Source organism: Lepus europaeus, chromosome 10, assembly GCF_033115175.1.
Source record: "Lepus europaeus isolate LE1 chromosome 10, mLepTim1.pri, whole genome shotgun sequence".
Classification (NCBI taxonomy): domain Eukaryota; kingdom Metazoa; phylum Chordata; class Mammalia; order Lagomorpha; family Leporidae; genus Lepus; species Lepus europaeus.
Genome location: NC_084836.1, coordinates 100,064,525 through 100,088,365, shown reverse-complemented (window position 1 = coordinate 100,088,365; position 23,841 = coordinate 100,064,525). Strand labels below are relative to the sequence as shown.

General features: G+C 56.8%; 2 protein-coding genes across 2 annotated transcripts in view; one reads left to right on the top strand and one right to left on the bottom strand.

Annotated features, from left to right (window-relative positions):
* The first annotated feature begins 3,293 nt into the window (after positions 1 to 3,293).
* Positions 3,294 to 8,743, top strand: PDRG1 (p53 and DNA damage regulated 1). Its single transcript, XM_062204005.1, has 5 exons — positions 3,294 to 3,478; positions 4,718 to 4,793; positions 6,174 to 6,248; positions 7,560 to 7,640; positions 8,031 to 8,743. Exons 1-5 carry the CDS (start codon positions 3,392 to 3,394, stop codon positions 8,111 to 8,113), a joined length of 402 nt encoding a protein of 133 aa, XP_062059989.1. The 5' UTR covers positions 3,294 to 3,391; the 3' UTR covers positions 8,114 to 8,743.
* A 1,778-nt stretch (positions 8,744 to 10,521) lies between these two features.
* Positions 10,522 to 23,841, bottom strand: part of TTLL9 (tubulin tyrosine ligase like 9) — a 48,090-nt gene continuing 34,770 nt past the window's right edge. The window contains exons 10-15 of the mRNA XM_062202332.1: positions 23,558 to 23,645; positions 17,467 to 17,525; positions 16,579 to 16,775; positions 15,275 to 15,388; positions 14,281 to 14,399; positions 10,522 to 10,620 (exon numbers count right to left, since the gene is read on the bottom strand). Coding sequence (XP_062058316.1) covers positions 10,544 to 10,620; positions 14,281 to 14,399; positions 15,275 to 15,388; positions 16,579 to 16,775; positions 17,467 to 17,525; positions 23,558 to 23,645 — 654 coding nt within the window. The 3' untranslated portion in view covers positions 10,522 to 10,543. The remainder of the gene's footprint in view (positions 10,621 to 14,280; positions 14,400 to 15,274; positions 15,389 to 16,578; positions 16,776 to 17,466; positions 17,526 to 23,557; positions 23,646 to 23,841) is intronic.

Sequence of the window (23,841 nt, the reverse complement as noted above, 5' to 3'; positions counted from 1 at the left end):
GAGACTCTGATCCCTTGGGGGGAGGTGACATCAAGCTGAGGAGTAGGGTGACACATGGGAGTTATGCAGGTACACAAGTGTGGGGCAAAATGAACCAGGCTGACTGAGCAGTGAGGGCAAAGGCCCCAAGATTCCCACCATTGGTCACCAGCCCCACTGCTACCCCTGACCCAGTGAGCATCCTCTTTTGGCTGGATGGTTGCAGCAGCCTTCCCCTCCTGGGTCTCCCACAGGAGGCCAAGGAAGCTGGCAGAGGCAGTCAGCTCTCCGGGTGGGAGCTCGTTCCCGTGGACCCGTACTCCCTGGCACTCCCTGAGCGAGCACAAAGTATGTGTGCTATGCTGTAGTATGTGCCGCAGAGCCGGCAGGTGGCCGCCAGGGAGGCAGTGCGTTTGGGTGGGGCGCCGGCAGCCTCCACACGCTCAGTGCCTCCTTCCCCTCTCCAACCTCATCTCTACCCCTCTTCCCCTTGCCCATTCTGTTCCACCTACGCTGGCCTCGCTTTCTTCCAAGTTTCAAACCAAGCCTGATCTGAGCCTTTGCTCCCTCTGTTCCCTCTGCCTGGAGCACTCTTCCCCCAGAGAGCCACAAGGCTCACCGCCTCACCTCCTCCACACCTCTGCTCAGATGCTGCCTCCGCAGAGAAGCCCTCCCTGACTGCTTTATCTCAGCCGACACTGCCATGGTTTCTCCTCCACCCTGCCCAGCCCTGCGTTCCTGGCAGTGTCACCGGCGGGCAGGCGACGTGCTGCCCTGGCTCACGGGTTGTCCCTGCCACCACACTGAGGACAGGGACCAGGTCTAGGGTTGCTCGTGGCAGATTCCCCATCACAGAGCCTAGAAGGTCAGTGAATACTTGCTAAATAGACGGTGCTGACACGGAAGGGCTCTCCAAAGTCCTGGGCCGGACCACCTCCAAGTATTGGCTGTGCCTTCGACCCCTCCCCAGTTGGACTGTGGCCAGGGGTAGCTTCTAATGGTCAATTACAGGCATGGGGCTGCTAAACACTGGATCCTCCTTTTTTTTTTTTTTTAAAGATTTATTTTATTTATTTGAAAGACAGAGTTATAGAGAGAGGTAGAGAGAGAGAGAGAGAGAGAGGTCTTCCATCCACTGGTTCACTCCCCAGATGGCCGCAATGGCCAGAGCTGCACTGATCTGAAGCCAGGGGCCAGGAGCTTCTTCCGGGTCTCCCATGTGGGAGCAGGGGCCCAAGGACTTTGGGCCATCTTCCACTGCTTTCTGAGGCCATAGCAGAGAGCTGGATTGGAGGAGGAGCAGCTGGGTTTCGAACCGGCACCCATATGGGATGCCAGCACTGCAGGCGAGGGCTTTAATCCACTGCACCACAGCGCCAGTCCCTGGATCCTCCTTAAGCCTCCTCCATCCAGGCCTATCTGGCAGGGGTTGGAGGTCAGCCTGGTCCAGCTCTTTGGACCCCCGGTCGAGCAGACCCAGTCCTGGGTGCGGGTCCCATGGATGCCTGATGAGCCCTGTTTCTCCATTGACTAATGCCCCCTCTTCCTCCTCAGGGCACGTGTCTGTGTGTCTCAGACAGACGGTGTTTACACAAAACATCCTGGGTTTGGTGGCAAACCCGCCCTCAGTGAGGACTCCCTAACGGATCTGCCGCCTTCCCCACACCAGGTGGCAGCACAGAGAATTAGCTCCGTGTCCGGCAGTGCAAGGCAGCCAGAGGCTGGGCAACGAGGAGAAAGAGGAGGTGCTGGGGCTTCTGGGGCCACAGTGGGGGGGGGGAGTTGTTTCTTAGGGTCCAGAGACAGCCATGGAATGGCGACTGGAGCCCTTCCGGACCACACCTGCTCCTGACTTGCTGTGTGGCAAGGCACTGCCCGTCTCCTGGCCTCAGTCTGCGGCTATAAAGCAGGGCGGTAAGGATGCTGTCTGGACGAAGGTTGCTGTGCAATACAGCAAAGACAGAGGGCCCAAGAGGGTGGGCCAAGAGCCAAGAACAAAAGGCTGGAGTCACCAGCTTCCTGCTGATGCAGACCAAGCAAGGCTCAAGTCCTTGGGTTGAACTCCCAGCTCCTCGCCTTGGCCTGACCCAGCCCTGGCCCTTTAAGGCATCTGGGGAGAGAACCTCTGCCTGCCTACCTCTGTCTCTCTCTGCCTCTTGAATAAAGGTTACGCTGGATTCGGGGAGGCAGGGAGTCTAGATCAGGTCTGCTGTTAACGCTTTTTAAAGAGATTGATTTATTATTTATTTGAAAGTCACAGTTAACAGAGAGAGAAGGAGAGACAGAGAGAGAGAGAGAGAGAGGTCTTCCATCAGATGGTTCACTCCCCAGTTGGTTGCAACGGCCAGAGCTGTGCCGATCTGAAGCCAGGAGCCAGGGGCTTCTTACAGGTCTCCCATGCGGGTGCAGGGGCCCAAGAATTTGGGCCATCTTCTACTGCTTTCCCAGGCCACAGCAGAGAGCTGGGTTGGAAGTGGAACAGCCAGGACTCAAGCCAGTGCCCATATAGGGTGCCGGCACTGCAGACAGCAGTTTTACCTGCTACGCCACAATGCCAGCCCCTGCTGTTAACTTTTCAAAGTCCTCCCATCCCTGGTTTCCCAGCCATTCCATGATGGGGAAGGGCATGAAGAGCCCTAGGGAGCCTCCTGGTTCTGCTGGGAGCCACTTTCGCCCACCTGTCTCCTCCGGGGTGCCCTCCTGGATCTCATGGCCCAACACCAATTCACTGTCCAGTGCCTGCAGACCTCTTTTCTGACCTGGAGTTCCAAGGGTCGCTGCCCATAGTTTCCAGCCCTCCTTTGTGTCTAGTCAACAACTCTGGACATCGAACCCAACAGAGGGACTCAACAAACACGGCTCAAACAAAAATTCACCGCTTCCTCCGAAGACCATGAGGGGATGCCTAGGCCTCTTTATTCATAACCAGGAAGCTGAAGGTGTCTCAGGTTAAACCTAAGTCCCACTGCCACACGGGCTTGACTTCTACTTCTGCAAAGCCTTTACCACTACCCACCATGACGTATAATTATTTGTCGGTGTTTCCCACTAGCATGAAATCCCATAAAGACAGGGGTTTTTCTTTATTCACTGCCAACTGTCTGGCATCTAGCGGATGCTTAGGAAATATTTACAGCGGGGAGGACCGGGACGAGTAGGAGGCAGCGCTCTCTGCCGATTGTGTTCTCAGGGCCTGCAGGGGGCGCTCCAAACGCGCGCCTCAAAGAGGCCCCGCCTCTGGCGTTCCGTCAACGCGCATGCGTCGGAGCCAGCGCGCCACCGTGCTTCTTTTGATTGCGCAGGCGCGCCGGAAGCCCTGTCCGGACAGCGCGTGCGCGGAGGAGCCGAAGCGGCGCCGGAGCCGAACTTGAACCCGGTGGCGTTTAAACTGCGGTGGTAGCGGCCGGGTGCCATGCTGTCCCCCGAGGCGGAGCGAGTGCTTCGGTACCTGGTGGAGGTGGAGGAGCTCGCGGAGGAGGTGCTGGCGGACAAGCGGCAGGTAGGAGGCCGGGCCGGGGCGCTGGGGCCCGGCGGCCAGGGCGTAGGGCAGCGCGCGGGGCGCGGGAGTGGACCTGGGCCGGTGGCCTGAGCTCCGCCACCACAGGCGCGGCGGCCGTGGGTAACGTGAGTCGGACGCGGGCTGGCGTTGAGTGGGCGTTCGGTCTGGCTCCGTCCCTGTCTGCCCCGTAGCGTGCCCCCCGGGTCCTGACCCATTACCGCCTCGGCCTGGTTCTTCGAGCACCTGTTTCAAAAGAGTTCCCGGGCCTCGCCGCGAGTCTGGCTGCGCTGGGCCGGCCAAGGCCCCGAGGGGAGAAGAAGGGCACAGAGGAGGCCTCGGGGGCGGCCCTGGTCGCCGAGGGCGCTGCAGGCCTGCCCAGGCGGCGTGGGTCTGGTTCTAATTTAAGTGCCACGCTTCCAAAGAGAGTTCATGGGGAAGGGGAGGGTAAAAGTTGGGCTGGGCTTTAGGCTATTCCCGCAGCTGTGCAGATTACAGGAGGGCGAGGATGGAGCCCGGGAGACCGGCAAGGGGCGTTTGCCGCTCCAGGTTTTGGTGCTGGAGAAGTGGGTGGATCAGGAGGCAGTGGCAGGTGAGGAAGTGGGAATTGAGGGGTCCGCGACTCCCTGTCGTCCCCAGGTAGAGTGCTTGGGTGGCTGGTCCTGTGTTTACCGAGAAAGGGGAGACCTGGGGAGGAGTCAGGCTGAGGACTGCCTCCGGCGTGCGGGCCGAGAGGAACAGTGGCAGGTGCTCCCGACGGTTGTTCAGGGGAGTACATAGGAAGATGAAAGTGCCCAGCTCCCCGGGCCCAGCAGGATTCCTCGGCGTGCTGTGCTCCGGAGCCGGGCTCGCCAGCCCAGCCGGGCACCCCCGCCTCCTCACTGCTTAGCAGCCACCGTGGCACACCTCACCCTGCTCTTCGAGTTTCTCACCATACCGAGTCGGGGTCAGCGGGAGTACTTTGTCCAGCACCAGAGCTGCTTAGACCTGCTTGATCAGAGTGTGGGGAGGCGTCGGACGCCCTTGGTGATTCTGATCTGCTATAAAATTTGGTTACTGCAGAATCGCCCATTTAGTAGACATTTTCCAGCCCCTGTGGGGTGGGCGGCACCTGCGCACAGCATTGTCTTTAGGACGGGAAAGCAGCAGCCCAGGGAGCCCCGACTGCGCAGCCCCGTGTCTGTCGGGATGTGCCGGCTCGGGCAGGAGGTAGCTGAGAGCCCCTGTCCCTGTCCTTTGCAGATTGTGGACCTGGACACCAAAAGGAATCAGAACCGAGAGGGCCTGCGGGCCCTGCAGAAGGAGCTCAGCAGCTCTGGTGAGTGGAGACTTCCTGCCCGCCGTCCTGTACCCGAATGGAAACACGTTTTATCCCATAGTTTGTATAATTACTACGTGTCAGTTAAATGAAACCTCCATAGAGGCCTCCATCTTGCCCCGGTGGAGACCAGGCAGGAGGCCACAGATGTGGACTCAGCCTAGTGGGCACTGAGACAGCCTGGCTGGGGATTCCTGCTGGGCACCTTAGTGACGGGCTGCCCGCTCCGGCCTCATCAGCAGCGGCAGACACTGCGCTGGGGTCCATCAGGACGACAGCCTCTGCCCTGTACTCTGGTGAGAAACACAGCAGAAGATGTGTGGGTGAAAGTCGGGAGGCGGCAAGAATGGGCTTGGGCGTGGGGCGCGTGTTGAGTATCTCGGAAGCAGAGCTCTGTAGGTGAGGCCAGAGTTCAGGGGGTGGCAGGGCAGGTGAGAGAGCAGAGACCCCGCCGTGATGAAGGGCCGAGAGGCCAAGGGAAGAAGTTTGTGTTCTGTTTGAAGGGCGCTGCAATGTGTACAGCCTTCCCATTGCTTCTCCTGGCACCAGAGTAAAATCCAGAGTCATCCTGTGAGACCCCATGGAGCCCAGCGTCCACCCCCACAACTGTCCAATATTCTCTCACTCACGAACTCCAGACCTGTGCGTCTCCTGGCTGTTGTGACACCTCCAGCACATTTCCAGTCTTTATTTTTTTAAGATTTATTTATTTGAGGGGCCGGTGCTGTGGCACAGCAGGTTAACACCCTGGCCTGAAGTGCCGCCATCCCATATGGGCACTGGTTTGAGACCCAGCTGCTCCACTTCTGATCCTGCTCTCACTCCCCAAAATGGCCACAACGGCCAGAGCTGGGCTGATCAGAAGCCAGGAGCCTGGAGCTTCATCTGGGTCTCCCACGTGGGTGCAGGGGCCCAAGCACGTGGGCCCTCTTTTGCTGCTTTCCCAGGCCATAGCAGAGAGCTGGTTCAGAAGTGGAGCAGCCAAGTCTCTAACTGGCGCCCATATGGGATGTGGGCATTGCGTCTGCCCACGTTTCTGATCTTTGCTGGTCCCGTTTCCTCCTCTGACTCGCTCCCTCCATGGATGTCTACACTGTCACTTTGGTCTCTGCTCAGATGTCACATAATCAGAGACCTCGAACCACTTGGTATAAGCGCCTTCCCTCCCCTAGGATTCCCAGTTCTTTTTAAACTACTTGACTTTCACACAGCTTTTATTGGTGCCTGACACACCTTCTTTGCTTTATTCCCTCTGCACTCTAAACACCACGAGTGCAGGAACTTTGTCTTGTTCTGTTGTGTTCTCAGTGTTTAAGACAATGCCTGGAAGATGGCAGGTACTCGGAAAACTGGTAAGTGAGTGACTGTTTGCCGTTTCAGAGGATGTGATGGTTTGCTTTGGGAGCATGTTTATCAAGATGCCGCACCCTCAGACCAAGGAGATGATTGAGAAAGGTAAGGAAGGCCGCCTCGGGGTGGGCCAGGGCTGTGGTGCCGTTCTTGGAAGTCTCGGTCTTAACCCAGAACCGAGCGTGGAGCCTGGGCAGCTTGAGGAGAGGCAGCTGTGTTACAGGTCACACTGATGCGGGCTAACTCCTGCCCTCTCCTTGGGCTGCTGTGTCGCACAGCACCGTGCTTGCTCACCAGAGAGGAACTCGTTGGGTTACAAGTAGCAGAAAACCCAACACATGGAGGCTTCAGGGAAATAAGGATTCGGGGTTCACGCATGAGAGATGACACAGGAGGGCAGTTCAGGACTGGCACGGTTGCGCAGTGTCGCACCTGCGTGTTTCCCGTGTGTCGTTACAGACTGCGTGTCTTGCCAGGCTGGAGGAGAGGCCGGAGGCGCCCTCCACCTGTGGCCTTTCTTCTTAGAAATAAAGCCATCCTTCCCAGGGGCTTACTGCCGATACCTCGTCGCCCAGAACAGGTCACATGGCACTCAGCTGCAGAAGACCCTGGGACCGTGGGCTTTTATTCTTCCTGTTCACTGCAGTAAAGACTGTTGAAGTGGCGGTGTGGGGAGTGAACCTAGGCGTGAGGAACGTCCAGCCCTCGGGCACGTTTTGGTCTGGCCCTGCCAAGGCAGCTGCAGGTGGGACTAGGAATTCAGTCAGTCTGTAGGAGGCGAATTAAGATTATTTGAAAGAGTTAGGTCTTCCATTCCGCTGGTTCACTCCCCAAATGAACTCAAAGGCCAGAGCTGAGCTGAGACCAGGAGCTTCCTCGGGGTCTCCCATGTGGGCACAGGGGCCAGGGAGTTGGGCCATCTTCTTTCGCCGGCCATATAGGAGAGCTCGATGGGAAGAAGAGCAGCCGGGACTTGAACCAGCGCCCATATGGGATGCCAGCGCTGAAGGCTAGGCTTTAACCCGCTGTGCCACAGTGAAGGCTGCTAGGCGGATAATTTTTAAGTTGATGATTTTATAAGGCCCATGAATTATGTTATAAATATCCAAATTACCCTAGACAGAAAAAAAGGTGCCCCACCCCTGCTGTGGGGTCTGCCAGTCTGGGCACTCAGCATGTGCCACTCAAGTTTCTAAAGACCATTAGATCCTGGGAACTCTGGAAAAGTATCTTAAAGGCACAAACTTGGGCTGCAACAGCTCCCTGGCTGGGAAAAGGGCAGGTCACTCCCCCTGGGAGTCGGGGGCCTGGCCTGTTTTGGGCAGGGCTGTCCTTCCTCAGTGCTCTGGAGGCTGGCAGCCCCACTTGCAGGTCAGTCTGTCCACTATAGCCTTACCGTCTGCCTGCCTCTTTCAGATCAGGACCATCTGGATAAAGAAATAGACAAACTGCGGAAACAACTTAAAGTGAAGGTCAACCGCCTCTTTGAGGCCCAAGGTATTGGCTGGGGGGCCGGGGTGGGAAGCCCCTCAGTGGTGGGCAGTGGCGGTACAGGCAGTGGCTGTCTGCAACCACCCAGAGATAGAGTGGCCTTAGTCAGGGGATCGAGGTCAGAGCTGAAACTTAGAGTAGGTCGAGCACCCCAGATCAGTCACAGATCTGGCAAAAATCTGGAGCTCTCTGGGTGTGCAGTCTCATGACTTTGCAGGTTCGTGGTGACCCAGGAGCAGGTGCAGTGCAGAATTTGAGGCCCATCCTGCCAGAACCCAAGGCCGACTTTGGCAGTATTTGTGCCGTGCTAGCCGCTTTCCTGGGCCTGTTGCCAGAGCCAGCAGTAGGGTGGACAGCAGGAGGCCCATGTGCTGATGGATTGCTTTCTCCCTGTAGGCAAACCGGAGCTGAAGGGCTTTAACCTGAACCCCCTCAACCCGGCTGAGCTTAAAGCTCTCAAGGTCATCTTGAAAGGATGAAGCTCAGGTACCACCGTGGGGGAACTAAGACCGGCGTCCCCCGAGTCACGCAGGAGCCAGGACTCCCTAACCTTGCAAGCTACAAGGACAGCCGTGCACTGGCAGCAGCAGGCAGCCCTCTGGGGCACCATGCGAAGGCTTCATAGTGCTGGGCTACTTGGTGATGGCAGGAGGGCGCCTCAGCCCACCTGTGTCTGCTGGGCCTGACGTCCATGGCTCAGAGGACACAGGACCTATTGATGGGCCCTGGCGGCTGCAGTGGGTGTGTGTGGGTGAGTGACTGCAACAGGCACTTCCCAACAATGGCCTGCTGTTCACATGGCGCCGGGCAGGAGAGGCAAAGCTGGAGCCTTGGTCCAGCCCTCGTCTCAGGGAAGACGTTTTCCAGGCAGGCAACATCCGTGGTGGAACTGGAATAGAGCAGGTGGCTTCTGGACATTCAGTGCTTTGTGCAGCTTGGGGGCATGCGCACACATGTCCCCTGCTGGCCCCAGGGCGTGGGTGCTGCTTAGACCCCTGGGGGGGCGGGGCGCCCCTTCATCACCACTTAGAGGCCTGGCTGCCTTCAGCATCTGGGCTCCTCATGGGCAAGAGTGTCCTGCTTGTGGAGGGCTCAATAAATGGTAGTGAAAACAGTCGGTTTCTAGCACTTTCTCACTCGGTCCTCCATGGAGTGCGCACCAGTCCTTTGAGAACCCCACATCGGGGCAGCTGTTTGAAGCATCAGGTAGGACACTAATCACGTGGCCAAGTGCCTGGGTTCCAAACTCTGCCGTCAATCCCAGCCTCCTGGTTAATGCGTACTTTGGGAGGGAGCAATGATGGTGCAAGTGCCTGGGTCCATGCACAAGGGAAACATGCAAAGGTGGAGTTCCAGGCTCCTGGGATTAGGCAGCAGGGACTCACAACTGACAACGTGCAGAGGGCACACTTTGCCCGTTCCCCTTGTTCCACTGACTAACCATGGTAGGAACAGCCTGGTAGGACCAGATCAAGTATTTTTCAAGAGCCAGAAATCTGGGTTGTTGAGTCTCCTGAGTCAAAAAAACACGTAAAAACTTGGGTGTTTGTCGAAACACCTTACAGGAGAGGCCTGTAGAAGTGACGCATTCCTCATGATAACCCTCTGATGGAGGGAGGTGGAACTAGAAACTAAGTGCCCATCCGTAGAGGGTGGCTCCAGACAGTGGAGTACTGTGCAGCGCTGACCGAGGCTAAGGCAGGCACTTGAGCACGGATTTGAACAGGCACCACACTGAGAAGAGCAAGGAGCAGAGCAGGTGTATGATGGGCCAGTGAGTGTGAGCACATCCTTGGGGCAAGCTGCAAGTCGGGGAGGTCACAGTGCCGCCTTTGCCAACTTGGGATTTTGAAACCCTGCTGAGACATTTTAAACACGTGCAGGAGCAGGCGCCACGGAATTCATAGCAGTAGACACCCTTTGTTGGGACTGCCTGGCTCACGGCTTCCCCACGGGAACACTGCCCTTGCTTGCCAGGCAAGGTGGGTGCTGAGCCCAAGAGCCACTCAGCCCCTGCAGAGGCTGCCTGGGTGCGCCCTGGAGGAGCTCTGCTTCTGGGGCCAGCTGCCTTAACCCAGGCAGATTGTGTTGTCCTGAGCCAGAACTGGCCTGAGGGAGGGGTGGGAGCTCCCCCAGGAGGGGGAGGGGTATAGAATGGGAAAACACAGCTTTTCCTGCTTGCTCCCCGCCTCCCAAGCCAGCCTGCGTTCAGCCTGGGGCTTTACAGGTTCAGAAGCTTAGCTTCCAGCCTCATACAGGGAGCACCGGGGGGTGCCGGTGCTGCCAGCGGCTTGGATGCATTCTGCAGAGAGCACCAAGCAGCTTTGCCTTCCTGATCCTTGTCTGTGAGAAGCGGGGCGGCTCCAGCCCAGTGGCTTTCAGCTGGTGGTCAGAGGGCCCGCGGCTTGCCGCGACGTGCACGGTAGGGCTCAGTACTGCCCTGTCTCTCAGTGACCAGTCTTAATCTACGCTTGCGAACTCTTGCTCCCAAAAGACCCCTTTCAGCACTGACCTTGTAAGAAGTCAAAATGCCAAAGCCAGGGGACTTGGCTGCAGCTAGCAGCCTGCCCTGAGCCAGGCCAGTAGCAGAGACTTTCCAAGGAAGGCCTGTGCCCATTTATTAGATGTGGTCTCGGGTAGCGGCGCTCGCTGCAGTTGTCCTCCTCGGGCCTGAACAAGCCAGTCCGTCAAGGTTAAAGGCCATCCAGTTCCTGGGATTGGCTGTCTCCTGGGGCAAAGATGCCAGGGGCGGGGAATCCAGGGGGCCCAGGCCAAGCAGGCTGCTTAGCCAGCGAAGTTGTTGCCAGGCCGGCGGGAGGGAGGAAGGGAGGCTGCTGCTGCCGTGCTGGAATCAGGCTGGGGAGAGGCCGGGGCCTCCCAGGGCCGTTTTCCTCCGGTGGTAGTGGGCCTCAGCCCGAGGATTTCTTCTGGACTTGCAGGGAGTGGAACAGCTGCCTGAGCTGTGCTTCCCGATCGTTGACGCAGCCTGGAGGGGAAGAGGGGTGTTGGCTGGGAGGGCCTGGTCACTCACCGTCCGGTGGGGGAGGGGGTGGCAGAGCTGTGCAGCCATGCATGGCCTGGTTTGCATCGTGCTCCACTCCTGGGCTCCCGTGGTCCTCAGGTGGGTCATTCAGCAGTTTGCATGTCAGTCTTCTCACCTGGAAACCAAGACAATGCTTCCTGCTTGGGAGAGTGGACTTATGGGTTCCTGAACGGAAGCCACCACAAGCTGGGTCTGCTTCAGGAGCACCCAGGTGGACACCCTGCTGGAGCCTCAGGGACTCGTGGACACGCCCTTCGCCCCAGATCACACAGTAGAGCTGGGATCTGCACCTGGGCTGTCTGGTGCCAGTCACGCCGTCAGCTGCTGCCCTTCGCTACCTTTGCTCTCGGCTTTGCTCAGTGGAGACACAGCTGACACCTGATGGGTGCCCAGTGAACGTTAGCTTACTTTGCTTACCCAGCCCACGTGCCAGGCACAGGTGGGCAAGAGAGGACTTTGCCCCCCGGTGGCCCCAGCAGCCCCTGCACACCTGCGCTCCTTCATTTCCCATTTGCTCCCAGCTCTGGCCCTGGAGCCCACCCATAGTCAGTTCATCTGGGCCCTCACGAGTGATGCTTGCAGAGTCCCCACGGCCACAGGTACTGACCTGGAGGTGTCTGCCGTCCTTTTTAGCCCCTCAAACCCAGTCACTGCCTCCTAGGTGCTCCCAGACCATGAGGCTTCACTGAACTGAGAACCCACTCTGCGCATCCCCAGTGCTCTCCAGGTCCACACCAGGGAACCCCAGCTCCTTCCCAACTCTCAAATCTTCATGTCCAACACACAGCCCCTGGAATTCTAGACTCCGTTTTCTTCTGATCTCACCTGGGTGTGCCTGACCACATCACTCACTCTATGGTACTTTCCCCAGCTCCAGGCAGCTCCTCCTATGTTTACCACCATCCGCCTGCTCAATGGGAAACTTGGGGATAATTCTAGAGGCTTCCAATGCAGTGGCTTTAGGGCTGGGAACTGCTGACCGTGGTCCAGCCAGACCACTGCATCTGAAAGCTCCCCGGCGAGTCTGGGCTCGCAGCCCACGAGAGACCCGTGTCCTCTATGTCTGCTCCTCAGCAGCAGCGCTGATGGCTGCCGGTGCAGAGCTGGTGCCGCCGCCGCGCCCCCTCCTCCCCCTCCCGTTCCTGCACACGGGCCTCGCTGCAAGGCTACGTCCCTGCTCCCATCAAGGCCGGGGAGCCGACCAGGGGCCTTCGACAAGTTCATGGACAGATGAACGCGGCATTCTCTCATGGAGCCCCGCGAGCAGCACATGCAGCAGCCAGGCCTCGCCCGCTGGAGGCCCCGCACCTGCAGATGCAGCTGTCCAGGCTGGCAGGTCCCCGTGAATCCACCAGGTGCCTGTGGGCCTCCCAGTTACCCCAGGAGAGACCTGAAGAGCCCTCAGCAAACCAAGTCATTTGAAGCTGCCAGGCTGGGGGAGGTCTGTTACACAGCAAGTTACTGATTGGGAGCTTGTTAGAAAGGCTGCTCTTGGGCCCTGTCCCCACTCCTGAATCAGAGTCCACGTTGTATGGAGAGTTCCAGTGATGCAGCCCCCGGGGTCGGCTGTGCCAACATCACTCACAGGCTCCCTCTCTGCTCTCCGCACGGCAAACTCTCGACATCCCTGCAGTTCTGGCCAACGAGATGCCAGCAGACGTCCCTGTGAGGGCTTCCTTTTAGGAATAAGAAACAAGCCTTGACAAGAAGGTACTGGCTCTTATGTCATCCCGTCTTTCCCGCCTGGAACGAGGATGTGTTGTCCAGAGTTGAAGCGGTCATCTTGGAACTGTGAGGCAACAAGCATGACCACTGAGCCGACCTGTCGCATGTGCAAAGCAAAGAGGAAAAGCGAGGTCTCTGGGGTGGCACGCAGCTGTCATATCAGCCCTGGGTGTCCTACCCATGGCTTCCTGCGGCTCCAGACAAACCAACCCCTCAGCTCACCATGGCTTCCAGTGGCTGGCAGCCAAACCCAATTCCAAGTCATACCAAACCCAAAAAAGATTTCATTCAAAAAAAAGAGGGACAGGCTCAGCTCTACCACTTGGGATGCCTGCATCCCATTATCAGAAGACCTGGTTCAAGCCCTGGCTCTCTGCTTCCAATCCGGCTCCCTGCTGACGAGCCTGGGAGCAGTGGACGAGGGCTCAAGTGCTCAAAGCCTTGCCACCCATGTAGGAGACCCAGATGGAGTTCCGGGCTCCTGGCTTTGGCTTGGCCCAGCCTCAGCTCTTGCAAACATTTGGGGAGTGAACCAGCAGATGGGAGATCTCCCTCTTTCTCCGTCTCTCTATCACTTTGCCTTTCAAAAAAAAAAAAAAAAAAAAAAGCCAGCCACAAAATTTAAAAAGCAAATGACAAACTCAAGAAAGTGTCTACCATAAGTTAGAGGGGTCGTATCTTTAGCATATTAATATCCACAGGCCTTACACACTTAGTACACTGTAAATAACCCATAGAAAAGTAGATACAGAGTATGGAGGAAATACAAATATAAAAAATTGAAACTACCCCAGTAACCCCTGAAATGCACACAAACAGCCCCGAGTCAGCACTTCTGTGAAGCTGGCACAGTTTTTTCTTCGCAATCCAATGCCCGCAGATTTAGTTTTTCTGGAAAGCAGTTTGGTTGTGATGAGCCCATGCTTCCGACCCAGCAATTCTACTTCCAGGAACCTGTCCTAAGGAAACAGCCAGGATTGCAGCCGAGCTGTGTGTGAGAGGATATTCATCACAGTGTTATTTATAAAACGGGCAAAGTTGGAACTGTGCCAGATGTTCCGTTGTAAGAAGTTGGTTCAGTGAGTTTGGGCAGCCCCTGCAGCTCGACTGTCTGGCAGCTGTATAGCAGTTCGGTTTCTCACTCTGCCAGGGGGCAGGAGAGCACAATGGGCAGTCACTTGCATTTTGGAGTCAGGCTGACTAGCGTTCAAGCCCTGGCATACCACTTCCACCCGAGACTCCCAGGAAGCCGTGGGGCTTCCAGAGACCATCTCCTCCCATCTAAAATGGCACTCCAAGCTGCCCTAGGTGAAATGAGGTGTGTAAAATATTCAGTCAACCCCTGGCCGAAAAAGTGCTTCCCAGTGGGAGGCTCCCGTTAGCATGGAGAACAGCTCATGGGAGAGGGGCCCCGGAGCCCAGCCCGATGCCAGTGTTGTGAAAACGATGCCGTTCTGAAAAACTGGAAGGAGACACACCAGATTGTTAACGACGTCTGTCTGCCTGGCTTTTTAAAAAATTTCCTTTAGTTTTCAAATATTCTACAGTGAGTGAGAACAATTTGTATAATTGGGGATGTTTTTTCACGTTTTAGAAACCAAATTTAAAGTCTTGAAGCCCTTGATTTCTCTTGAGTTTTGTCTTCCGCCTAAGCCTTTGGAGTCCACCTCCTGACAGATTAGTAATGACCTCCCTCTGCACGCCAGGCCACGTTCTAGAGCTCAGAGAAACGATTCCATGTCTACCTTACAGTGAGGGGCAGAGCGGCCGAGTCCCCTGCTGAGGTCACACAGCGGGCGCTTTTGCAGGTAGAATTCGGATGAGGTGACTGCCACGCCCAGCTGCCTGCCAGACCTCCCGGCCGCACTTCACACTTACCGAGGTGCGTGTTGGTCACAAAGTTCCCCACCGGGTCAGGAGCCCCCTCCTCTCTGCTGACAGGGCCGTCGTTCCACATGAGGTCAAAGCCCCCGACTCGCTTCTCCCTTCCCGTGAGTCTGGACAGGCAGGGGGTGCAAGGGTTAAAAGAGGTGCACCCAATGGGTTCCCAAGCCAGGCCCTGACCCCTCCTGACCCCTCAGTGACAAGCACCTGCTAGGGTTTCTATGTAGTCTGGGGTAAGGCCTGTCCTGTTCACCACTGTAGTCCTGTGTATAGCACAGGTCCACACGCAAGGGGCTCGTGCATTTGTTGAACGAATAAGTGATGGTAGGTCTGGTGGATGCTGGGGTTTGTCTGCCCAGCACGTTTCACCTCCAGTCCAGGGGTAGCTCAGCTCTTCGAGAACCCTTCCTTCCTCCTCCACCCACGGCACTCAGGTGGGGGCGACTCTGCCCCGGGGAGGTGGGCACAAGACCTGTGCCTGGTCATTCAGAGTCACGGGGACTGGTTCAGGGAGAGGCACGTGGCTTGGTCCCCAGCCGCGAGGGCTTGCCCTCCAACATTTGCCGGAATGACTGGGGGAAAGCTCACATGGACGAGAGGGAGAGGAACAGGCGAAGCAACCGACACCGACCGAGCGCCTGGACCCACCCGTTCCCGAAACCGCAGCCTGGGTCTTCCAGCACGCACACACCGGTAAGCGGCAGCCTCGTCCTGAGGCCAGGCCGGTCACAATACAGCGTCTCGGTCAGTTCCTCCAACAACCCCGCGTGCAGGCACGTTGCCCATTTCACAGATGGGGAAACAGACTGAGGGGACTGGTCCAGGGCCTGAGGGAAGCCCTAGGCTGGGTCTCAGCCCAGAGAGGCCGAGGCCTTGGGCCAAGCCCTGTCTCGTGTGGATGCCTTGGCTTCCCTGTGTGTGAGATGGGGGCCGCCAGGCTCCACATTCATGCTCTGCCTGCACAGGGGAGCCAGGCCGGGGTCCTCACCTCCCCTCCATGTCCACCACGTGCAGGGTGTCCTCCAGGAGGCAGGTCTTGAGCTCGTAGTCCTCCTGGCTGCTGGCCGTCAGCGACGGTGAGGCGTTCACCTCCAGGAGCCACCTGAGGGGGCGCGGGACAGCCTTAGGGTCCTCGGGCCCTGGAGGCCCTGGGAGTTCACCGAGAGGCTAGCCGGGGTGCCTGGGCTCCACTCTCAGCTCAGCAGTGCTGCGAGGGGAGCTGGCGTCCTTGTGCCATCACCGATTTTCCTCCTCCTGACAGAGATGCAGGTGTAAAAAGTGTCTGCCCTGAGAAAGGGTTGCCGGTAGATGGCAGGTGACCCGGGCTGGGGAGGTGGTGGGGAGGCTGCAGACTCTGAGCTGGAAAGGCCCTGGGTCATCCGCAGGGTGGCCCTGCCCAGCTCCTGCGGGAGGGGGGCCCAGGATCTCAAGAGCATCCGATTTTCCTGAAGACCCCCACATCCTGATTTTCACGTACACATCTCCCAGATTTCAGATTGTTGACACACACAAACACCCCGAGGGCCAACCTCAAAGTGATCAGAGCTCAAAAGCAGCCCAAGGGCCTGCAGCCTGCAGCCTTCTCCTTGCACACAGGAAGCTGGACTCTAGAGGGCAGGGCAGGGGGCACCGGGGTCCCCCTTCCCATTGTTTCTCCTCCCAGCAGCGTTCACCCCAATGCCTGCAGCCACTCTTGATACAGGCAGCAAAGGAGTGAGAGGCTTTGAACCCCGCCCCGCACCTTTAGTGACCCTGGGCAGGGAGCGGGGCTCCTGGAGGCGGGACCCTGGGCCTGGCTCCACCCTTGACCTTCAGCTCCCTAACCACCTAGGGGCCTCTGCCTCCCGATGCTGCGTCTCACCGCAGTCCCTGCCAGCTCTCGGTGGCGACCGCCGTCACCGCGCTGTTTCTCACGCAGCACTCTGCGTCCTCTAAGCGCCAAGACACAGAGAGCAGCAGTTTCTCACCTGCTGAAGCAGAGCAGCCGATCAAGACAGGGCTGCTATGCCCTGCTCTGCTCATTAGCCCCCAGTTCCTTAACATGGAGGAGGCGCGAGGACCAACCAGACGCAGCCACGCACCTTCCCAGGCCCTGGGCCCTGCACGTGGGAAGGTGGGGCCTGCCCTGGCGCTCATCTCCTAGCCCAGGCCAGCCCATCCCGGGCTCCTCGTTTTGTGCATGGGCAAGAGGCACGGAAAAAGGAAGCATGTGCAGGGTTACACGAGGAGGAATTGGCTGTGCCTGGACTCAAAGGTGCAGAGCGTGTGAAACCCCCAGCCCCCGGCACGTACGGCTTGAGGTCCTGGTCGATGAGGATGTCATAGCCGTACAGCTCAAAGCAGTGCTTGTCGCTGATGATCACCTTCTGCACGCTCTGCAGGCTCCTGATGAAGATGTTGTCCATGTCGCCGAAGAGCTCCTCCACCGCCTCGGGCCCGTGCTTGGACGCCAGGTACTGCCGGAAGCGCTGCAGCATCCACTTGCAGCCCTGCGCGGCGTGGAGAGCGGGGAACCTTCATCTGACCGCACCCTGGGGGCCCCAGGATTCCACCTGTCCCGCCCAGCCCCAAGGCCTGGGGTTAGGACAACTCCAGGTGTGCCCCTGTTTGTGGGACAAAGATTCTGCACGTCCACGGGGACTGGCCGCTCAGGATCCCAGAAGTCCCTGCCCAGGTGGCCTGCGCAGGACTCCTCGCTGGCCCTGCCTCCCTGAGAGCAGACCATACCGGCCCCGTGTGCATCCCAGGCTGCAGGTGGAGGGCTGTGTGCACCGGGCCGAGACCAGGATGGAGCCGGGGAGGGAGCAGCAGCAAGCAGGTGAGCTGGGCCCCTTTACCCCAGAAGTCTGAGGATTCCATACGGGCACCCGCGGTGCAGGTTATACACAAATTAGACGGCAGACAGGCGAGAAACTCTGTCTGTGTGATAACGCCAGTGGATATCCATGGCAGAAGGATGAGGCGCATCTCGTTCAGGGGTGCGTTTGGTTTTACACGTTTAGACCCAAGAGAAACAGGCCTCCATCATGTGCTTGCCCCAGGCTGTGCACGGGGGAAGGGCAGGCCTGACCTCACTGGTGACCTTGAGCCTCCTCCCCTCTGCCGAGGCCCGTGCCAGGCTCCTCGCCACTCCACCCTGCCCAGCTGCAGCCTGTGGGTGGCCGCAGCCCGCACCCTCACCTTCTTCGGGTGGTAGTCGGGAGATGTCTTCTGGACGGCGACGTTGGTGAGGTGAACGTCTGGCAGAGATTGGTGGTCAAGGGCCAGTGTGGACAAGAGGAGGGGGCCCCACCCCACGGAGCCCCGAGGGACGGCACCCAGACCCCTGCTCAGGACCAGATGGGGAGAGGCCACACAACAGCTCAGAGGTCCCACACACGATCTCGGGAAGCAGACGAGCCTGGGTTCAAGTCCCGCCTGCACCTCTACCGGCCGCTTCCCCACCCACGCAGCGGGGGAACATAGCAGTTTGTTGGCCTCACAGGGCTGTTTGAAAGATCGGATGGAACACTGCATAGAAGGACCATTATGCTGCCCTGCAAAGCTATTGTTAATATTTTCCAACTCAAGAGGAATGAAAACTTCCTAGGCAGTAAAGGGACCAGACATGGGGCAGTCCTCCTGGGACAGACCAAGGGGCTCAGGCTAGGTGGCACTCTGTAGGAATTGTGGGGGTGGGAGTGGCCTTGAAGACCCAGCCCTGAGACTGCCCTCCTGTGTCACCACCGTCACCACCAGTGACCCCGGCGTCGCTCAGCAGGTCCCACAGCAACCCACAGACGAGCAGGTGGAGACAGAGACGCGGCGGCCATCGAGAGGACGCCCTCCTTCCACATCCTCCCCTGCACCACAAGCAGGATGGCCCCGTGCCTTACGGGAGGACCAGGAGACGCGTCTGTTCAGATGCGACAGGGCACAGGGCCCCCAGCCTCTCTGGAGAAGCGGGCGTCAGCTTCAGCATGCTTTCCCCAAAACGTCTTCCTCAGAGCTTTTCAGAGTTCCTTTTCCCTCTCCTTCACTTTCATCTGAGTTTTTCCTGCATCAGTTGCAATGGCAGCGGCACAGGACAGCTCATCCAATAAGGGGCCCTGCTGTGTATGGCCAAGTGGTATGAGAAGGTACTTAGGGCAAAGAGGAATCGGTCTTTTCAAATGGGGCAGGCACACCAGGATATCCATGTGCAAAAGAATGAGGTGAGACCCCCCTTCCTCACACCACAGATGAAAAATAACTCCAACCAGACCACATACCTGCACATAAAAGGCAAAACTGTAACATTATTAACAGGACATATAGGAATAAGTTGTCACGAGCCTGGGATAGGCAGTGATTCTAAGATATGACACCAGAAGCAAAGGCAATAAGCAAACTAAATCCAATTTTATCAAAAGTAAAAACTTTTGTGCTTCATAAGACTTTTTTTTTTTTTTCATTTTCTTCAAAAAGTCCCAAAGAATGGGAGAAAGCATTTGCAAATCGTGAACCTGATATGGACTAGCATCTGGAATACATAAAGGATTCTTGTAACTCAACAAGACAAAACCATCAATTTAAAAATGGGCAAAGGTGCTGAACACGTGATTCCCAAATGAACGGAGCTCACTGCCATGAGTGACCAGAGAAATGCAAGGGAGAACCACTTCACACCCACCGGACACCAGGCTGCTGCAGCGAGAGGTGACGGGTGTTGGCGAGAACATGGTGAAATGGGAACTGGGTGACACTGGAGGACGTGGAAAATGGTGCAGTGCTTGGGGAAAATCTAGCAGTTCCTCAAAGGTAACCAGAAAGGAGCTGTGGTTAGTCCTCTGCCTGTGGTGCTGGCATCCCACGTGGGTGCCAGTTTGAGTCCCAGCTGCTCCACTTCTGACCTGGCTCTCTGCTGTGGCCTGGGAAAGCAGTAGAAGATGGCCCAAGTCCTTGGGCCCCTGTACTGGTATGGGAGACCTGGAAGAAGCTCCTGGGTCCTAGCATCAGATCAGCACAGCCCTGGCTGTTGTGGCCATCTGGGGAATGAACCAGCAAATGGAAGACCTTTCTCTGTGTCTTTTCCTCTCACTGTAACTCTACCTCTCAAATAAATAAGTTAATAAAATCTTGGCCGGCGCCGCGGCTCAACAGGCTAATCCTCCGCCTTGCGGCGCCGGCACACCGGGTTCTAGTCCCGGTCGGGGCACCGATCCTGTCCCGGTTGCCCCTCTTCCAGGCCAGCTCTCTGCTATGGCCCGGGAAGGCAGTGGAGGATGGCCCAAGTGCTTGGGCCCTGCACCCCATGGGAGACCAGGAGAAGCACCTGGCTCCTGCCATTGGATCGGCGCAGTGTGCCGGCCGCAGCGCGCCTACCGCGGCGGCCATTGGAGGGTGAACCAACGGCAAAGAAAGACCTTTCTCTCTGTCTCTCTCACTGTCCACTCTGCCTGTAAAAAAAAAAATAAATAAAATCTTAAAAAAAAAAAAGTAACCATAGACTTTGGGGTGGCCACCAGGCCTTGCGGTAAAGATGCCCGCCTCCCAGAGTGAGGGACTGCCTGGGTTTGACACCCAGCTCCACCCACTCCAGGCTCATGCAGATTCTAGGAGGCAGCCGTGAGGTCCCTGCCCGCCACAGGTGAGACCTGGACCACGTCCCTGGGCTCCCAGCTTCAGCCTGCTCAGTCCGGCCATTGCAGCACTTGGGGGAGAACTGCAGAAGGCAGGCCTCGCATGCTCTCAAATAAGCAAACTTAAAAAACCCACACAGAGAATTACCACGTGACCAGAAAGCCCATCCCTAGGTACATAGGCATCCAAGAGAGAGGGACACACACGTACACACACACACACACACTTGTACGAGAAATGCCCATGAGCAGAAAGGGTCAACAAAGCCCTGTCCCCAGGGGAGAAGCCAAGGGTGCGGCCACCCCCCCGGAGGCAGGCATATCCGTGTGGTGTGATCGCCTTTGCAGCAAGGAGACAGGGAGCACCCATGTGTGAAAGCAGCCGGTCGGAAGGCCACAGGCCATACGGCTCCATCTGTACGAAGGCCCATCCGCTGAAGCGGAAACTGGCTGCCAACGCTGAGATGCCGACAGCACTCCGAGATAGACCTTGGCAATGCTTGTGTGGGTACGGTGAGAGCCCTGCCACCGTGTGCTTCGGCGGTGAGCCGTGTGGGACGCGAGTTCTATCTCCATAGAGCTTAGGATATACTCCTGCACAGAAAGCTCAATTACACCCCAGTTAGTGGTTGTTTAAAAAATAACAAGGGAAGAGGATGCTCTGGCTGAGCAGCTGCCGGCGTCAGAGGGGCCCTCGCCGGCTCCCAGGACTCAGCCTCACCTGCTCCCGCCTTCCCCAGTCACAGGCACAGGGGGCCAGTGGATCCTCCCCCTCCACACAGACTGCAAATCAGGTCCCTGGGGACCAGCCACGCGGCCAAGGGCGAACAGACTATCAGAACCAATTCGGAGAGAAATGCAGCCGATTTGTTGTGAAATCTCGAGGGGGAAAGGAATCCTCTCAACTGAGAGAGGACAGAGGCAATGGACAGACAGCTCCGGGGCCAGCTCCGTAACAACGAGGGTAATCAGGTGTCCAGACAGAATGAAGGTGAGCACCGCCAAGACTGGAAGCGAACGTGGCGAGAGTCATCTCACATCAACTGTTCCCAGCGAAACGTCCCGGCTCTAATACACGAAGGTTATGAAAACATACGAGAAAACACAGCCAGCAGGAGTGCGTCGAGGAGAATGACCACAGCTAGGAACCCAAGAGCCACCATTTGAAATGGACGGGAACTGGGCAAAATGCACATCGGAGATGCGACCCCTCAGGCAAAGCTCTGCTTCCTGAAGTCAGTCACGTGTTTCCAACCTTTTTGTTTGGAAAAATTCAAAACTACAAAACAGTCGCGAGAATAGCGTAACAAGCGGTCACGTGCACGCTCCTCCTGGCCATGACCATGTTCTCAGAAACGACCTTCAGACAATGGCTGTCCCCAGTACCGGGCGGCTGGGGTGACCCGGTCAGCGGGCAGGTAAATACAGAACTTCCGGAAAACACCTGGCCAGGGGCCCTCGACCTGTGCTTACGTCTCCAACTCCTTCCAAAGGAAAAACATCAAACACAGCAAAAGGTTTGCAGCATTGTCTGTTACACTAGCAAGAAGCTCAATGCTTCCCAAATGGCCTGTTAAATCTATGCACTGCAGTATTTTGTAGCAATTAAAAAGTTACAGCAAATGTAACTTCTGATGATAATGGTTAGGGCAAAAAAGGTTATATTTATACCTGGGGATCGCTCCTATTCAAGGCAACTGACAGCAAAGAATCTATAAATGAACCTGGAAGAGTGAAGCAGCCGATGGACCTCTGGCTCTCCTCCTCCTCTCTGCAACTCTGCCTTTCAAAGAAATAAATCCTTTTTAGAAAAAATAAATTGGAGGCCAGCACTGTGGCCTAGTAAGTTAGGCCTCTGCCTGTGGCACCGGCATCCCCTATGGGCGCCGATTCGTGTCCCAGCCACTGAGTGACCCCTGCTGCCTCCTGGGGCCTGCACTAGCAAGGAGCTGGAGTCAGGAGCCAGAGCCAGGTCCTGAACCCCGACACTTAACCAGCATCCCAACTTTTAAGCTAAAGATTTGCTCCCTTCTATACTATTTTAAAAGTTGGTTTGTAATATCTGAGGCAGATACAGCCAAATATTAATATGGTACATACACGAGTTTCTATTATAGTCTTTGCTGCAGTTTTCTATGTAGTTTAATATTTTAAGATTAAAAAAATTAAAAACAATTTAAAAGGAGGGGTGGAAGATGATGTGTATTCACTCTGTGCAAACAGCGAGGCCTTATTAAATAGAAGGCAGCCTGGGAGAGGGTCAGCTTGTTCAGCAGGTCCCCATGCTGCCCAGAAGTGCAAACACGCTGGACGGGGAGTCAGGACACTAACATTTGCTGAGGGCTCCCTTTGGGTAGGCCCTGTTCCCTGCACTCTGTGTGTATTGTTTAATTTAATTATAAAAACAGGGGGCAATAAAACCCAACTCAAACAAATGTGATAACCCGCATGTCATCAGAATTACAAAAGAGAACAAACATATTGGAAATGAAGAAGCCAAAATAGAAAAAAAGAAATTGTAAAAACAAACACTCAGAGGGGCCTAATCTCAGCCTTACAGGAGGCAACACAAACACATGTCCTTGGACACACACTTAATTGAATGATTAGGTCAAGGCCGAGACACTGGCTGGGTTGCCCACGCCAGAAGCTGGGCAGCAGCACCTGCCATTACTGTATGCAAATTATCCCCCCACTCTGGGCCACTCTAGACTGCCCAGCGAGCTCAAGCATTTGCACATTCTCTTCTGAGGCTCAGGCCTAAACATCTTAAAAAACTTAAAAAAAAAAAAAAGTTTAGGGGCTGGCATCGTGGTGTAGCGGGTTAAAGCTGCCACCTGCAACACTGGCATTCCATATCCATGCTGGTTCAAGTGCCGAGATTTATGTATTTGAAAAGTGGAGCCATAGCCCTCTGCTATGACCTGGGAAAGCAATAGAAGGTGGCTCAAGTCCTTGGGCCCCTGCACCAGCATGGGAAACCCAGAAGCAGCTCCTGGCTTCAGATCGGCGCAACTCCGGCCATTGTGGCCAATTGGGGAGTGAACCAGCGGATGGAAGACCTCTCTGTCTCTCCCTGGAACTCTTTCAAATAAATAAAACAAACCTTTAAAAGTAAAACAAACAGCTGCATAGTATTCTGATGTAGAAATGAGCCATTCATTCCATTGTTTCCTTTGCTGACACGAGGCTGCTCTGTCCTGTGTCGTGGGTGCACCTGTAGGATAGATGTCCAGGACCGGCACACTGCTGCAGCAGGGTGGTGCCAAGTGTCTTTTGATAGACATCTGCCAGACTGCCTTCTAAGGAGTTGGACCATTTTACTCCCCTGCCAGCAACTCGTGGACTCCCCGAGCCTTGCTGGGCTGGGCGACAATGGCATTGTGTTAGGATGAATGAGGCACTGAAGACAAAGCACACAAAAGGGCACAAATGAATCACGCGAGCCCACCACCAAAACCATCATCAGGCAGCGCAGTGGGGGGGGGGGGGGGCTGCTCCCCTGGGACCTCACAAAACTGGAGCTCCCACAGGGAAAGGGCTGGGCCTGTCTTGTCCACTCCGTGCACAGCTCGCCCAGAGCCCTGCAGGCAGCCAGCAGACGTCTGCAGGGTGAAGGGGCGCGTGCAGGGCTGCGGATGGCAGAGAGGGGCAGGTGGATGCCAGGATACACTGGTCGTCAATGCTGTTCAGCGTGAAGCGGGTGTTGGAGAATCGGGCGAAGCCGTCCCGGTAGAGCCAGGCCCGCAGGGGGATGTACTGAGATGGAGGTGGGAGGGAGGGAGAGAAGGGGGAGGAGCATGCAGGTGAGCTCGCACCCTCCAGCCGCCTGCCCCCCCCCCATGCCATCCTACAAGCCCCTGCTCCCACAATGGCCTCTCCAGGGTGAGGGGGACACAGGAGGAAAACGGATGGGCCCCCTTTGTGCTCCTCTGTTCCTAGGGACACCCACCTG